The 17,993-nt window shown below is 42.2% G+C and overlaps 1 protein-coding gene across 1 annotated transcript; it reads right to left on the bottom strand.

The window, feature by feature from the left end:
• Positions 1 to 3,953: 3,953 nt before the first annotated feature.
• On the bottom strand, positions 3,954 to 4,437 carry LOC130841936 (40S ribosomal protein S23-like). The gene has a single exon (XM_057718568.1). It carries the CDS (start codon positions 4,432 to 4,434, stop codon positions 4,003 to 4,005), a length of 432 nt encoding a protein of 143 aa, XP_057574551.1. The 5' UTR covers positions 4,435 to 4,437; the 3' UTR covers positions 3,954 to 4,002.
• Between the last annotated feature and the right edge of the window lie 13,556 nt (positions 4,438 to 17,993).

The following is a 17,993-nucleotide window of genomic DNA, read 5'->3' as shown; positions in this document are numbered from 1 at the left end:
TCAGAGAGGCACATAAGCTTTGATTCTGCTACTGTTGTGTTTCTAATTATATTTATTATCTATTATTATCAAATCACAAAACTAGTATGGATACAGCTATCTACAATTTTAATTCTCCCCCAAATCCTAAGACATGGCTGTCATCTATCCCATTTTGCAGATAAGTAACCAAGTTAATGTAAGCCTGAAAGGATTTTAATTTTAATCAAGGTCAAATCAAACTTAGAAGCAGAGGACATCCAATAACATGGGTGAATGTCATAGATATTGAACCGAATGAAAGAAGCCACAAAAGAAAGAGCACGTACTATATGATTTCATTTATATGATCTTCAAGAGCAGGCAAAACTAATCAGAACAGTGGGTAGTTCTGGAAGGATGTTATTGACTGGAAAGGAGTACAAGGAAGCCTTCAGGGGTGCCGGAAACGTTCTAGATCTTGATTTCAGTGACAGGTGTATACAAATGTACAGAATCATCTAGCTGTGCTTTTATGATTTGAGCACTTCACTATAGTTAAATTATCTCTCAAAAAAGCTTTCACAATTAAGTTATGACAAAGGAGCCAAGAATATACAACGGAGAAAGGATAGTCTCTTCAATAAACGGTGTTGGGAAACCTGGACAGCCACATACAAAAGAATGAAACTGAACTCCTTTCTTACATCACACACAAAAACCAACTCAAAATGAATTACAAACTTGGATGTAAGACCTGAAACCGTAAAACTCCTGGAAGAAAACATTGGGGGTACGCTCCTTGACATTGGTCTTGGAAATGATTTTTACATCTGACACCAAAAGCAAAGGCAACAAAAGCAAAAATACATGGGACTACATCAAACTAAAAAGTTTCTGCATAGGAAAGGAAGCCATCAACAAAATGTAAAGGCAACCTACAGAATGGCAGAAAATATTTGCAAATCATATATATGATAACGGGTTAATATCCGAAATATAGAACGGAAATCTTAGAGAAGATTTAAGCTGTTAACTCTAGTGCTTTTGAAGAAGCAAAGCCCTGAATTGACGATCAGCCTTTATTTAGATGGCTGCGAGCAAATAGTTTTTATACCAGTTACCGTAAAAATGCAGTTAATCTATCCTTTTCCTGTTTGTTGATCTCATAACATTGCCCTTAAAAAGAAAAGAATAACAAAATCCAAAACGTTTCCTGAAGCCTTAAAAAATTTGCTTTAGTGTTCCCAAAGACTGTTGACTTGTGGACTTGGAACTATCAATGTTTATTATAGGAAACTACATTTGTTACAGTATTTGTTCACTTCAAATTGCAGCCTCTGATTGCTATGAATGATTTTACTCAACCTCCATTTTTTAAAAAATAATATTCCACTACTTTTATTTTTTTTCCTCACATCTTCATTGGAGTATAATTGCTTTACAGTGTTGTTAGTATCTGCTGTACAACGAAGTCAATCAGCTGTGTTTATACATATATCCCCATATCCCCTCCCTCTTGAGCCTCCCTCCCACCCTCCATATCCCACACCTCTAGGTCGTCACAAAGCACCAAGCTGATCTCCCTGTGCTTTGCAGCAGCTTCCCACTAGCCATCTATTTTACATTTGGTAGTGTGTATATGTCAGTGCTACTCTCTCACTTTGTCCCAGCTTCCCCTTTCCCCCTCTGTGTCCTCAAGTCCGTTCTCTATGTCTGTGTCTTTATTCCTGCCCTGCCAGTAGTTTCACTAGTACCATTTTTCTAGATTACGTGTATGTGCATTAGCATACAGAATTGAACCTCCTTTGATTATCTAGATGGCCATGACAGTGATCTAATTCTAAATAATCTAATCACTCCAGAAAAGACTGTGTATTCCATGGAATTAAGAACATAGGTAAAGGCATTTCTCCTTGAAAGGACATTTAGAAGGCAAATAAAGTGACCAAACATATTCTCCTAAAATGCAGAAAAAAATCTTGAAGCTGCGGGGTGAGATAACTAGTCCTAGGTTGCACGGCTACCAAACATGAGAAACAGGCTAGAGCTCAGGCCTTCTGGTTCCTGATCTCGTCATCTTTCCATTGTCTCATGGCTCCTTGGATATTTTTAAGAATTTTTATTGAAATATAATTGATTTACAGTGTTGTGTTAGTTTCAGATGTATAGCAAAATGATTCAGATATATATACATATATAATATATATTTTTTTACATTCTCTTCCATTATATGTTATTACAAGATATTGAATTTAGTTCCCTGTGCTATATGGTAGGTCCTTGTTGGTTATCTATTTTAAAGGTTTTACAGGGTGCTACAGCCCCCCCCTTTTTAAATTAATTAATTTTATTGGCTGTGTTGGGTCTTCGTTGCTACACATGGGCTTTCTCTAGTTGCGGCAAGTGGGGGCTACTCTTCGTTGTGACACGCAGGCTTCTCATTGCGGTGGCCTCTCGTTGCAGAGCATGGGCTCTAGGTGTGTGGGCTTCAGTAGTTGTGGCACATGGGCTCAATAGTTGTGGCTCACGGGCTTAGTTGCTCCGCGGCATGTGGTATCTTCCTGGGGCAGGGATCAAACCCGTGTACCCTACATTGGCAGGCGGATTCTTACCCACTGCGCCACCTAGGAAGTCCCTGGTTATCTATTTTATATACAGTAGTGTGTATATGTTAATCCCAATCTCCTAATTTATCCCTCCACCCCCTTTCTCCTTCAGTAACCATAAGTTTGTTTTTGATGTCTGTAAGTCTGTTTCTGTTTTGTAAGTTCATTTGTATCATTTTTTTAGATTCCACATACAAGCAATATCACTTGATATTTGTCTTTCTCTGTCTGACTTACTTCACTCAGTATGACAATTTCTAGGCCCATCCATGTTGCTGCAAATGGCATTATTTGATTCTTTTTACTGGCTGAGTAAATATTCCATTGTGTATATATACCACATCTTCTTTATCCATTCATCTGTCAATGGACATTTAAGTTGCTTCCATGTCCTGGCTATTGTAAATAGTGCTTTGCTGCAGTGAACATCAGGGTACATGTATCTTTTCAAATTATGGTTTTCTCTGGATATATGCCCAGGAGTGGGATTGCAGGATCGTGTGGTAGCTCTATTTTTAGTTCTTTAAGGAACCTCCATACTGCTCCCCATAGTGGCTGTACCAATTTACATTCCTACCAACAGTGTAGAAGGGTTCCTTTTTCTCCACACCCTCTCCGGCATCTATTGTTTGTAGACTTTTTGATGATGGCCATTCTGACCAGTGTGAAGTGGTACTTCATTGTGGGTTTGACTTGCATTTCTCTAATAATTAACGAAGTTGACATTCTTTTCATGTGTTTGTTGGCCATCTGTACATCTTTGAAGAAGTGTCTATTTAGATCTTCTGTCCATTTTTTTGCTTGGGTTGTTTGTTTTTTTGATACTGAGCTGTATGAGCTATTTGTATACTTTTGGAGATTAAGTCCTTGTCAGTCCTATCATTTGCAAATATTTTCTCCTGTTCTGTAGGTTGTCTTTTCGTTTTGTTTTGGTGTCCATTGCTGTGCAAAAGCTTTGAAGTTTCATTAGGTCCCACTTATTTATTTTTGATTTTATTTCCATTATTCTAGGGGATGGATCAGAAAAGATCTTGCTGTTATTTACGTCGAAGAGTGTTCTGCCTATGTTTTCCTCTAAGTTTGATAGTGTCTGGCTTTACATTTAGGTCTTTAATCCATTTTGAGTTTATTTTTGTGTATGGTGTTAGGGAGTGTTCTAATTTCATTCTTTTACTTGCAGCTGTCCAGCTTTCCCAGCACCACTTATTGAAGAGGCTCTTTTCTCCATTGTGTATTCTTGCCTCCTTTGTCATAGATTAGTTGACCATAGGTGCGTGGGTTTATTTCTGGGGTTTCTGTCCTGTTCCTTTGATCTATATGTCTGTTTTTGTGCCAGTACCATACTATTTTGATTACTGTAGCTAAATTCTATTTTTTATATATATATTTTTTGGCATATGAAAATTTATTACTATCATGCTTTCATCATTAAAACTTATGATCTTGGTCTTTCCTTCTTGCCTTTATATAAAGCCAAAAGAGAGACACTGGCTACTTTGACAACCTTAAAGCGGACTCCAGGAATGTCACCAACAGCATGACCTTTGTGACCAAAGCCAGCAACCAGAACTTCATCACTTTCCTTAGTAAAATTCAAATAACCATCATTGGGTACAAAGGCTGTGAGTTTTTTGCCATTCTTGATTAGCTGAACCTTGACACACTTCCTGATGGCAGAATTTGGCTGTTTGGCTTCAACCCCTACTTTTTCAAGCACAATTCCCTTGGCATGAGAAGCACCTCCAAAAGGGTTGGCCTTCAGGGCTGTGCCCAAATGGGCTTTCCTGTACGGTTTATCATGCCACTTCTGGTCTTGTTGGTGGCTACGGAGCTTCCTGGCAGTATGAAGACCGCAACACTTACCCATCCTGCCGGCCCTATTTTATATTTAAAATGCAAATGTGCATGGAAAAAAGGTCTGCTTCACTGTAATAAAATTCGATATTAACACAAAAGCATGTCCCTCCCCCAGAAAGTTTCTCATCTGGAAGTTTAAAAACACATTCTTCATTATTTCTTGGGTTATCCTACTCCACCCCTGCTCCTACCCAAGACCCCTCCTCTGTAGCTGCAGGAAGGAATGCCACAGGGAGTACTTACACTGACCCCACTCAGCTCCCATCTCTTGCTGGTGTTGCCCATGGGTTTGACTCAACAGGAAGCCAGAGAGCAAGGAGGTCTATGGATGTAACGTATGCAGGTCAACTTCCTGGGCCACAGGATGGAGAAGGGTGGAGAAAGTGGAGAGTGGAAACAAGATACTCAGCACTGCAATGAACACAAACAAATCAGATGGCTCCCTGCCCCACCATTGCTGAACACATACCTATCGGGACTCTCCCTTCTTCATTTCCTTCTGCCCAAACCATCTGCTCATTTCCTATACATTTTACAACACTTTGTGTTGGCTGTCCAGTCTCTGGGTGTCAGTGCCCTTCATGTACTTTGACCACTGGATCATATTTCCCTAAACTTATCGGTTTTGATGAGGAAGTGACATTGGAGTCAAAAGAGAAGGTATCTGTGCAAAGATTTAGGGGAGACCATTCTATGCAGAAGGAAACAGCAAGTTCAAAGTTCAAGTTCCATCCCTCTGAGACAGAAGGAAGTTTAGAATGCTTGAGGGACAGAAAATGCATCCCAACGTCCAGAGCTGAATGCTTAGTTACTTGTCAATGGTTGGAATGAGCAGACCTATTATCCCACACGTAGGCACATGGAATCCATCATTGGACGGACCTGTTTCATATGCGAAGTGCAAAGCTTGACCGGGATCTTTCCAGAGCTCACCTCCTACCCTAAAATGGTATGACTCTTCTTCACTCAGGCTAAAATTGTAACTATCACAAACTCCTTGGGGAATTTTCTTACATTGTTGGACCTGTGTGTATACATGGAACCACAGTTAGTTGCTAAACACTAGTGACATTAGTTTGAAAAATACTGAGTGGGCATCTATTGTGTGTTCATTGTGGGGCCAGTGTGGCTGACACTGTCAGTGCTCCAACAGTAATATCTTTGGCACTCACCATCCCCTTGCACACTGATGACTTCCTCCTGCAAGTGCCTGTCACTCTCCTGCAAGGGCTTTCTCCTGCCATGAGAGCACACCCAGCCTGTGTGCAAGGAAGGCCAGGGTGGCACTGAGTTGCCCCAGGAGCAGCCCTGGGCCGCGATGAATGAATGGGAGTGGGAGGGTCAATTCCCCAGCTTCCTCCCCCTCAGGTGGGACAACTCTGAGGTGTGCCCCATACATTCTCCTAGAGCTTCTCAGAGGTGTGAAGCCCCAGTTGCCCACAGAGGTAGCCTGCTCTTGCATTGGCTTCTCTGCATTCCCTGTCTCACTGTCTGACTGGTGCTTCTCCCAAATACATGACTTGCACTTGAATCTTATTCTCAGATCAACTTCTGAGGGAGCCCCACCTAAGACAGCCAGTTACAGTGGGCGATACCAAGGAGTGTAAAATATTTCCCCAAGCATACAGAGCTCACCGTGTAGTTACTAGTTTTTAAAAATAGACATTGGAATTCCCTGGCAGTCCAGTGGTTTGGACTCCACCTTTCACTGCCAGGGCCCGAGTTCCATCCCTGGTCAGGGAACTAAGATCCTGCAGGTCACGCAGCATGGCCAAAAATAAAATAAAAGTAAATGTTAAAGCCTTGAAATACAACTTTTGATCTAGCAGTCCAACTTCTAAGAATACATCTTATGAAAATTATAGTTGGAAACAAACTTAGACACCAAAATGTACATCTCTCAACAAAGCTTTGAAAATAATAGATAAAATGAGAAGGTGTAAATGTCCTATGGTGGGGAAGTGAATAAATAAATAATGGTATATCCATACAACAAAATACTATGCAGTCATTAAAAACCACATTGTAGAATAATACTTCACAACATAGACATGGCTCGTGAGGCACAGTTTAAAAAGAGTTATAAAATAACATCTCCATTACATATAATTTTTGTTAATATATGTGCACCGAAAAAAAGCTAGAACACCAAAGATTTAACAGTTGCTAGCAGTTTCTTGTCTCTGAGTTTGTCTCTATTTTCCAAAGTTTCTATAAACAACATGTATTTTCTTTTAAGGTGATGCGTTATTAGTTTACATAGTCTAAGACAGCATTTCTCAGTCTCGGCACTGTTGACATTTAGGGCTGAATCATTGTTACAGGGACTGTTCTGGGCACTGTAGGATGTTTCACAGCATCCCTGGCTTGCCAGCAATACCCCACCTCCAGTTGTGACAACCAAAATTATCTCCAGGCATTGCCAAGTGTCTCCTGGGAGCAAAATCATTCCTGGTTGAGAACCACTGGTCTAAGAGAATTTCAAATCGTAAAACAATGATAATAGTTAATGACCACAAAATAAAATAAGATTATTCAGAAGTTGTTTCAGATTGGCATGAGTTTTTTTTGTTTCTATTTTTATTTTTTAAGAAACCAATGTCACGTCAACATTTAACCTAAAGTAATATTTCTTCCAGAAGACGGGGCCACTTGCTCAAATGTGTAAAACAACAGAAAATAAGAAATTCCAAGGCCTCATCTGTTCAGTTTCTAAGAAGTTTAGACTTTAAAAAGTTAAAGTCTTGCCAGCCTCATGGGACGTTCGTTTCCCATCTGTCCTAATACTGGATGAAGAACGTGAGATAAAGAGAAGCCCCTGAAATGTCCCATAATGTTCAGTGATTAACTGTGATTAACGTATGGACACAGAGGCAACAATGGAAGAAAATTCCCTAAGGGGTTTGTGATAGTTACAATTTTTATCCTGAGTGGAGAAGATGCCATCAAAGCACGCTTATTGAGCACCTACTGTGTGCTAAGCACTGTTCTAAGGCTCCGAGGATACAGTGGGGAACACGATGCTGAAGATGTGGGGTGGGGGGGGGGGGGTGGAGTGGGAGGCCAGGTCAGGTGACTCCTTCGGAGGTCTTCACGGGGAGTTTGGGTTGCAGTTTAATTGGGAAGGTGCTGGAGGGTGGGAAGCAGGGGAGGGACAAGATCTGGTTTCTGCTTGGGGAAGATCCCCTCGACCCAGAGCCCAGGATGAACTGGAGCAGGATGAGAGGGGCACAGGGAGATCTGCTGAGCCCAACTAGGTTGGCGGGGTGCAGGGGAAGCGCTTGGATTTGGAAGGAGATTCGGGGGAAGAGTTGGCAGCCTGCATGGGCCTGGCAGCCCCGGTGCGCTGGGCCAGCTGTGGGCGAGCAGAGGCCAGAGTATGGAGCTGGGGGCTTGGCAAAGCCCTTGCGCTGCTTGAAGCTGAAGCTCCAGGGAATGAAACAGTGACTAATGACCCACAGCATGAATGCCAGCACCTTGTAAACCCATTTTTATTTTTAAATAGGCTAACAGCCAGGAAGTAGGGCATTTTGTAACTTCCTTGGGAGTCAGAGCCAAGTGCCGCCAGGAGCTGCTGGCTGTGTAAGCAGCACTGAGCAGAGGCCAAAGCACGGCCAGCTTCAGGGGAGATCCTCCTGTTCCTTCTTGAAAAATCCCTTATTCGGTGGCTAATGCCTGAAACTCCACCATTTGCGATGTTTTTGGGGTTTAGGTTTTTAGTTCAGAGCAAAGTGCAAATTCCCTTCCAAAAGGCGAAGCAGAAAGCAGCGATGGAGACAGGGCCCTAAGAAGCAGTGTAACCATGAACTTCAGGGCTGTTAGAAGTCAGATGAGACAGAAGATTCATTCTGGGTTAGAAACAGCTTTAGGGCTGTGGCACTGGAAGTCCTGAGAGTATCCAGCGGGTAACTTCTGGGTGAGCAGGTTTGGATGGGGTTAGGGGAGCTCAGAGAGGGAGGAAGCCATCCATTAGGGCCTGAGAGTGGGCAGGAGGGCAGGAAGGCAAATATGGCCACATTTCCTGAGGCCCCTCTGGCTTCCTGAGTCTGATCTGCAAATTGGAAGGCCTTTACCTCCTCCTCCCTTGGCTGCTGGCCCAGCCCAGCCTTGGGGCAAAGCAGGAAGCTCTCTGGGGGCTGAAACCTGAGGGGACCCTAATAGTAAGCTTTCCCAGGCTCCTCTGGGTGAATAAGGCCGACATTTAATTCAAAAACCAAGTTCCAGAGCAATTAAATGACTGAAATAGTTTTGATGGCCATTGAAAACTCAATCAAAACTATTTTGATAGGCTATTTAAAAATAAAACTATTTAAAAATAAAAAGTTTTCTCACTGAATTTTATCCTTTTAAGTAATTTTTGCTGATTTTTCTTATCTTTTAATTCAATAACTTAAAAAAAAAACCTCATCCTTGGAAGGCATTAAAATGAACATCGTTATTTCTGTCCCAATTACATTTTCTTCTACATTTCACCCTACCTGTCCAACTGCAGAATACAGAAGCCCTGGAAATAGAGCTCAAATAATCTAGATTTTTATTCTATTCATGTTTTCTTCCCTCCTTGTTCACTGGCCTCTCAGTTTTATTCATTCTTTCACTTATTTAATAAATATTTATTGAATTCCTATTATGCATCAGCTACTGTAGGAGAGTCTGGAAAGGTAGGAAAGTTAGATATTTGGTCTCTGCCCTCGAGGGCCTGCTAATAGGTGGGAGGAAGGTATAAATAAGTAATTAAAGCACAAAAAAATAAGCACTATAATTAAGATATGCCCAAAGCACTTGAAAAAGATATGTACTAAATTTTAATTTAATTTACTAAGTAAATAAATCCTATAAGTTTATTATCACCTATGTCATAATATCTTTTTTGCTTAAAAGACAAAAGAATTCCACTCCAAAACACAAATAGTTCTATATCTTGTGTTACAGTGCCATCTAGTGGAAACTTCTCAGAACTACACTACAGCTCCAATTTTTTTTATTTCTTATGTTAGAGTGCCATCGTGTGGAATTTTTATGTAATTGCAGTGCAGCATTTTTGTTTCATTTTTCTATTTCTTATGTTAGAGTGCCATCTTGTGGGATTTTCGTGTAATTGCAGAACAGATTATTTATTTTTATGTTACAGCGCCACTGAGTGGTTTTATCTTGTAATTGCAGAGGATATGCTTTTCTTTTTAATTAGGTAAGAGTGTCACCAGCTGGAGTTTTCATGTAATTGTACACAGGTATGTTTTTCTTATTATTCTGGTTGGAATGTCACTGGATGGAATTTTCCTGCAATTGCAGATTAGATAAGTTTTTCATATTTCTTAGGTTAGAGAGCCATGCAGTAGAATTATCATGCAGTTGTAGAACATGTTTTTCTTATTATATTATTAATATAATAAGTTATTCTTAAGCTACTTTGCTTTTATGAAAGACCTACATTAGTACCTAATTTTCAGTAACCAAAAGAAATCTGAAAAGAATTTTTGCTTTTACAAAAACAAACCATTACTGACTGTACTAATGTTGGTCTTTTGTTAAAGTTAAGTCACGTAACTCCAACTTTTAGGAAGCAGGGATTCTCTTTGCTTTACCTCATTTCTGCTTACAAAATGCTTCATAGGAACTTTACCTTCAAATAGCGGGGGAAACCTGAAATGGGGGGGGGGGGGACAAAAAAGTACGTGTTCTGCACTTACATGATAATTCCACCAGGTGGCACCCCAGGCCGCCATCTGGTGGAAATATTGTGTAATTGCAAGACAATTTTCTCATTATGCAAGTTAGGGTGCCACCCAGTAGAATTTTCCTGCAATTGCAGAACAGATATGTTTTCAATATCTCATGTTAAAGTGTCACCTGGCAGGATTATTCAGCAGTTGCAGAAAAAAATTCTTGTGAAAGAGTGCCACCTAGTGGAATTTGTTCTTTGTTATAAAGTACACCAGTGGCCCTCCAACTTGGCATCCAAATCACCTGGAGAACTTTTTAAAGATTTCACGTCCCCATTTCCAGAATTTCTTATGCAGGAGGTTTGGGATAGGGTGTGGTGATTTGCACTTCTAACGATTTTCCCAGTTTATGTTGATGCTATTTATGTGGGACTGCACTTTGAGAACCACTGAAATAACCACTCCTTAAATCTTAGTTTCACACATAACTGGAATTTTTTTTCCTGTATAATTTCTAGAATTGTTTCAGTTCTGAAGAGCTGTAGGGATTGGAAACCTTTGCTTCCCTAGAACTCAGGATACCTGTTGATTAAATCTACTGATTTTGACACCAGTTTTAGCAAACTTATCTAAGCCACTTTACAATGTGAAATGAATTTCATTTGTTTTCTGTATGCCCCAATCCTAGAATAGGTACTTCCTACATACCTGTTGGATGAATGAATGAATTTGGGCCTTCAGCCTTGCCAGGTTGTTAGAATAAATATGGCAGCTTCCAGCAATTGAAGTAGGAGGACACTGTCAATTTCCTTCTCCACAACTTCACTATGTTACAATGAAAGAAGCTGCAGACAGGAATGTGTTGAAATCATTTATTCATATGCAGGCACAAACCCTTCCCTACAGCCTGTTCCTAGAAGCAGGCAAGGGAATGCTCTGTCTTTTTAGGCACTGTAACAAGCTCCTTCCTGAAGTGTTGATCCAAGGCAGAGCCAATGAGACAACAGAGTCGCCATAAGAGGCAAACTCAGGACCACTATTCCAGAGGCGTTATCCCTCTGCCTTGTCAGATGCTTGTCCTCCCTTCATGCAAGGGGTGGATCCCTCATCATCTTTTAGCCAATCACACATGTGTTTTGAATATGACTCATTTCACCAATTAAAAAATATTCTTTACACTTCTTAGGTGAGTTAATAAGCTCTGGTGCAGATGGAGACAGGATATTTGCAGGTGCTCTAAAATACGGAATCCCTATCAGGGTCTTTCAAATGTTAATGACCTATGGGGTGCTTCACAGTTAACTGACTGCTCCTCTGGTGGAGAATACTGGAGTTAATCTGCAGACACATTTGTCGTACTTCATTTATGCTCAATCCTGTGAAAGTAAATTGCAGACAGCATAAATCCAGGAAACCTGAGATTTTCTTCATGCATTTATTCACTTACTCTATGGTAAAAGTCTAACATATGGGATTTTAGGCTAAAAGTCAGGAATTCTGAGTTCTGGTCTCAGCTTTGCCACCAACTAGCTGTGTGATCTCAGACAAATTACTTAACCTCTCTGGGCTTTAGTTTGTTCATCTGTGAACAAGACCTGAACTAGCCATTAGTAAAGCTACCTCCAGCTCTAAAATGTCATGATTCCATTCTTCCAGAAAATGCCAGGACTCATTTGCAATTCCAATTACCTTCCAGCCTTTCTCGACCCCAGTGAGGATTAAGCCCTGATATCCCAAAGCATCCATTGTATGTAATGAATTAACTTCTCTCATACTCCTAGCATAGGAAAAGTTATGTACTCCCTCGGGCAGAACAGAGAAGATAGTCACTGCCATCATCAGGTCCAGATGAGGAACCTGGGGTGAGAAAGACTTGCAGAGCCCTCTGAAGATCATCCAGCAAAGAACACCCAATGGAGTGCCACAGAGGTGAAACAGGGATGTCAAGATAATGAGCCACTTGCCTTCGGTGGAGGCTGGAAGTCCCGTGGAGATGCGGGTTGGTGTGAGAGCAGCCTGGCCCACTGATTCCACCAAGTCGCGTAAGTAGCACTGTTTTTCTCCCTGTGCTGTGACATGAAGTGTGGTAAGCACTTCTCTATTGTAGAGTGAATGTGGAAGTGTGCAATTTAGGCCACAGGGATCATGGTCCTTACCCTAAATGATGCCCAGTGGAGATGTAAAACAGAGGTTGCCAAGCAGCTGAGGGGGAGGGCGGGCAAATCAATGGGGAAATCTCCTCACCCACCCGGGTGCCGTGTTCCCAATCTTTTCTCACTGTAGCAGACATCAGTTTCAGTACAAAACTTGGTGGTGCAACACAACAAACCTTTATTATCTCCCAGTTTCTGTGGCTCAAGAATCCAGAAGCAGCTGAGCCTGGGGTTTGGGGCTCAGGGTCTCTGGTGAGATCGTGGGTCGGGCTGTAGTCATCTGAGACCGGAGGAGCGGTTCCTAGCTCCCTGGCTTGGCTGCGGGCACCACGGGGGCCTCCTGGTAGGGCTGCTGCCCGCAGCAGCTGGTTTCTCCAGGAGCCAGTGTGACCCAAGAGACGGGGAAAAGCCTAGTGTCTTTATGACCCAGTCTCAGCAGTGACAGATCACGGCTGCTATGTGCTGACAGTCACACAGACCAACCCTGGTCCCGTGTGCGGGAGCAAGGCAAGAGGGTGTGACTGCCAGGAGGCGGCGCCACTGAGCCAGCGTGGGGGGGCCGCGGCACCTACCTCTGCGGACTCGACGCTGCGGAGCAGCAGCCGAGGGGCCACGCGCACATTGTGTTTGAGAAGCACGGCCTGCCCACCAGGCAGATACCATCCTCTTGCGAGAAAGGAAATCTTGTTGCCCCGTGCTTTCTCCAATTCCTCTCACTTGCCCCTTTTTCAATATTCTTCTCTCCAGAAAAGTCACCACACTTTCTCCCCTTTCCAGCCAGACCTCCCAACCTAGGTGCCCCCTCCCCCTTTCTTTTCTTTTTTCTTCCCTCCACTTTCTTTCTCTCTCGTTTATTCATTTTCCAGAAAGCCCGGGAGGATTTAATTTTCAAACTGATTACAAGGAACGAGCCCAAGACAAATGATGAAAACAAAAGTACTCTGGCCCTTTGAGACTCAAGTTCTTCTCCCTGGAAAGACACCTACTTCGGCTGCCAAATGACTATTCTTTTAGAGCAGAGGCCTCAAAGCTGCCAAGAGGAGCAAATAGCTTTTCCCAGTGAAATATTTTATTTCAGGCACGAAGGCTCATTTGGGGGAAATTCTGAGTTGCGGGAAACCTTGTGTCCTCGCGGAGAGTAAGCACAGTTGATTCTGTTTCCCCGCCTCCAGGAAAGGATTCACAGGGACCCTTCTACGAGGTAGTTCTGCACTGTGCTCTGTTGCCTTTAGAAAAGTGCAAAATTCCTTTAAATCCAGGCACTTTGGAAACTTCACAAAGCATGCGTGCTTCGCAGAGCAACATGAGACTGGTAAATACTGCTCACGCAGACAGGGATTTAAAGCAGAGTTTGAGCTGCTCGCCAATCAAGCAGCATCAGCTCCTGGGAGACGCAAAGTTGGCCCTGCCCAGGAATCCCGGATGTGAAGCCCTGGGGACGGGACCACCAAGTCCCTCGGAACAAGTCCAGGAGGGAGGCTGGCGCGAGCTAAATTGGAGAACCACTGGTTTGAGAAAAGCAGGGGCAGAAAGTACACATTGGGACCCTGCTATTAATAGAGGGAGAAAGCTGGGAGACACCAGCAGGTAAGAGAGAAAAAATAGTGGGATGTGACATGCTTAAATTTTCTAGGTATGAACAGATACATTGGGCTGGCGTTCTTTCCCTTGCCCCTGACCGTCCCCGCCCCCGTTTTCCGCTCCATTCGCCCTGCTCAGGCACCAGCACACTAACGGGAACCAGATCGGGTGGGGAAGGGGTCATTTCGTTACCCTGAGTTGGAGCCAACAAGCTTTTAAACCAGAGCACCGCCGGCTGTGAAGCAATTGCTCGAGTACGCCACTAGGGGTCGCCAGCAAGTTGCTCTCAAGCTTATCACAGCCCAGTGCCAGCTTTTGATAACAAATATTTTTAAACACCCTCTTTTCAATCCTGAAATGCAATTCATAGATAATATTACCTAACCACACACATAATTTTTAGATTTTTAAAGATTATACTATAACCAAGAAATGAAAGCAAAGTAATGTGTTATAAACTATCAATAATATGTATGCTTCGACGACTGACTACATTAGAGCCACAATGAAGTGGTTGGATGCTTGCACCTGAACATAGAATCGCTGTGACTGCGGCAGATGCGGGTGAAGACTGAAGTGGAGTGTTAAATCAGTGTCTTGAATACCACTAGCAGCATTGCCACTGGCGATAGGATTTTTCTGCGGTAGTAAACAAATCTTGAAAAACCTGGAACAAAACCAATTATTGACAGTCTTTCCTCAATTTACTTATTAAATACCTTTGTATTCCTGGAAAATTCATTCAAAAGCTATTTTTTTTCTCTCTGTAGAATGCAGATAGGATCTAGGTCCGGATTTTACATACAGGTTTTAGATGCAGGATTTCACCCAAGTAAATGTCCAGAGGAACATTTGAAAGTCATGTGAGAGACAGAAAACGTTTCCATTGCACAGGATGTCGAGAATCTAAGTTCAAGGGTACTCCCCCCATCACTGTGGCAGCAAACCTGCACCCGCAGAAATGCCCATTGTGAGCCATAGGGGACAGCTCAGCTCCCACTGAGAATCACTGGGAAGCGAGGAGCAAAGGTGAGAGAGGAGACACTAAGGAATCCATATCTAGGCTCAGGATGGGCGAAGGACCATAGCCGTGTGGCAGATGCAGCAACGTGGGGGCTCACGCGGGCGAGGGTGCGCATGCGCTGTGTTGCCTCTCAGCGTGCTGGGGAAAGAGCATTCACTGTTGGTCCCAGTCTTTCTTTTTAGCCCCTCTACCACCACCCTTGCAGTCAACAAAATATTTAAATATCTAGAAATCCTTTTTTAAAATAGATATAATAGTCTCTTTGGGCCCCAGGTGGATTTCTGAAAATGGATTTAACGCTTCCTAAGGGGCAAAGTAGTATTATGAATCAGATCCCTAAAACGTTTGCATATTGTTGGACCCAGCAATTTCACCTCGAGAAATTTGTCCTGAAAATAATAATAATAATTTGGATGAGGTGATAGCTACAAATATACTCAAGCATGGTTTATGTCTGTAAAAACGGAAAACCGTCTAATTGTGCAACAATGAGGGATTGGTGGGATAAATTATAGATACAGTGGAATATTGGGAGTTAAAAATCAGGTTGTTAAAAATATTTACTCACCCGTGGGAAGGGCTTACAAACTGTTAGGTACCTTCTGACCTCATTCCTATACATTTTTTTAACATTATCTTTTTTTTTTAAGGTTTATTTATTGGCTGTGTTGGGTCTTTGCTGCTGTGCGCGAGCTTTCTCTAGTTGTGGCGAGCGGGAGCTACTCTTCATTGCTGTGCGTAGGCTTCTCATTGCAGTGGCTTCTCTTGTTGCGGAGCATGGGCTCTAGTCACGCAGGCTTCAGTAGCTGCAGCACGCGGGCTCAGTACTTGTGGTGCACAGGCTTAGTTGTTCTGTGGCATGTGGCATCTTCCCAGAGCAGGGACCGAACCCGTGTCCCCTGCATTGGCAGGCGGATTCTTAACCACTGCGCCACCAGGGAGGTCCCAGTATACATTTTTAAAATGTGTAAATGTGTAGTGAAGGTATATTGTTGGTAGGGGATATACTGACATTAATAGCACTTTGTGTGGCCTGTATGGTTGTAGAATTTTTTTAATTTTGCTTTTTTTTATTAACTGTTTATTTATTATTGGCTGCATTGGGTCTTCGTTGTTGTACACGGGCTTTCTCTGGTTGTGGAGAGCGGGGGCTACTCTTCATTGCAGTGTGCAGGCTTCTTATTGAGGTGGCTTCTCTTGTTGTGGAGCACAGGCTCTAGGCACACAGGCTTCAGTAGTTGCGGCTCGTGGGCTCAGTAGTTGTGGTGCACAGGCTTAGTTGCTCCACGGCATGTAGGATCTTCCTGGACCAGGGCTTGAACCCATGTCCCCTGCCCTGGCAGGTGGATTTTTAATTACTGAACCACCAGAGAAGCCCTAATTTTGCTTTATCTTTAGGTTGCAAAATTTCTACCTGGAACATGTTTCTTCTGTAATAAGAAAAATGCTAGTTATAAAATGATGAGAAAATGCTTTATGAAAAAATCCTATTATAGCTATTTGGTAAAGTCCCTAATTGCCTCTCCGTTGTGTTTGGTAAATTCCAATTTTCGTTTCTTAAAGATTGGCAAGTTTCTTAAGGTTGACAAGCTTTATCGATGGTTAAGCCAGTTTTGCAGACAGTTGGCGAGGCCTGGTGGATTTTTCTTTTAATTGATTTTTATTGGAGTACAGTTGATTTACAATGTTGTGTTAGTTTCAGGTGTACAGCAAAGTGAATCAGTTATACATATACGAATATTCACTCTTTTTTAGATTCTTTTCCCATATAGGTCATTACAGCATATTGAGTAGAGTTCCCTGTGCTGTACAGCAGGTTCTTATTAGGTATCTGTTTTATATATAGTAGTGTGTGTATGTCAATCCCCGTCTCCCAATTTATCCCTCCTGCCCCTGTCCCCCTTGGTAACTATAAGTTTGTTTTCCACATCTGTGACTCTCTTTCTGTTTTGTAAATAGGTTCATTTGTAGCATTTTTTTAGATTCCACATATGTGATATCATATGGTATTTGTCTTTCTCTGTCTGACTGACTTCACTCAGTATGACAATCTCTAGGTCCATCCATGTCGCTGCAAATAGCATTATTTCATTCTTTTTTATGGCTGAGAAATATTCCATTGTATATATATACCATATCTTCCTTATCCATTCCTCCATCGATGGACAGGTAGGTTGCTTCCATGTCTTGGGTATTGTAAATAGTGCCGCAATGAACATTGGGGTGCATGTATCTTTTTGAATTATGGTTTTCTCTGGATATATGCCCCAGGGTGGGATTGCTGGATCATATGATAGTTCTATTTTTAGTTTTTTAAGGAACCTCCATACTGTTTTCCATAGTGACTGTACCAATTTACATTCCCACCAACAGTGTAGGAGGGTTCCCTTTTCTCCACACCCTCTCCAGCATTTAATGTTTGTAGATTTTTTGATGATGGCCATTCTGACTGGTGTGAGATGATACCTCGTAGTTTTGATCTGTGTTTCTCTAATAATTAGTGATGTTGAGCATCTTTTCATGTGCCTCTTGGCCATCTGTATGTCTTCTTTAGAGAAATGTCTATTTAGATCTTCTGGCCATTTAAAAATTTTTTTAAACTTTTTTTTTTAAGATTTTTTCGATGTGAACCATTTTTTAAGTCTTTATTGAATTTGTTACAATATTGCTTCTGTTTTATGTTTTGATTTTTTGGCTGCGAGGCATGTGGGATCTTAGCTCCTTGACCAGGGATCAAACCTGCAGTCCTGCCTTGGAAGGCGAAGTCAACCAGTGGACCACCATGGGAGTCCCCCGCCCATTTTTTGATTGGGTTGTTTGGGTTTTTTTGATATTGAGCTGCATGAGTTGTTTGTGTGTTTTGGAGATTAGTCCCTTGTCAGTTGCTTCATTTGCAAATATTTTCTCCAGTTCTGTGGGTTTTTTCATTTTGTTTACGGTTTGCTTTGCTGTGCAAAAGCTTTTAAGCTTCATTAGGTCCCATTTGAGGCCTGGTGGTTTTTTGTGACTGGAGAACCTGACCCAGAAAGAAACTTTGAGCTGCAGGATGAGTTCAAAGGCCGCTGAGCACCCCGATACCACCTGCCATTGGACATCTGCCTTTGTTTGGCCGGGTTGTTCAATTAATGACCTTTGGCTAAGTACTACA

This window comes from Hippopotamus amphibius, chromosome X (genome assembly GCF_030028045.1).
Source record: "Hippopotamus amphibius kiboko isolate mHipAmp2 chromosome X, mHipAmp2.hap2, whole genome shotgun sequence".
In the NCBI taxonomy this organism is placed as follows: Eukaryota; Metazoa; Chordata; class Mammalia; order Artiodactyla; family Hippopotamidae; genus Hippopotamus; species Hippopotamus amphibius.
This window is presented reverse-complemented; position numbering and strand designations above follow the sequence as displayed.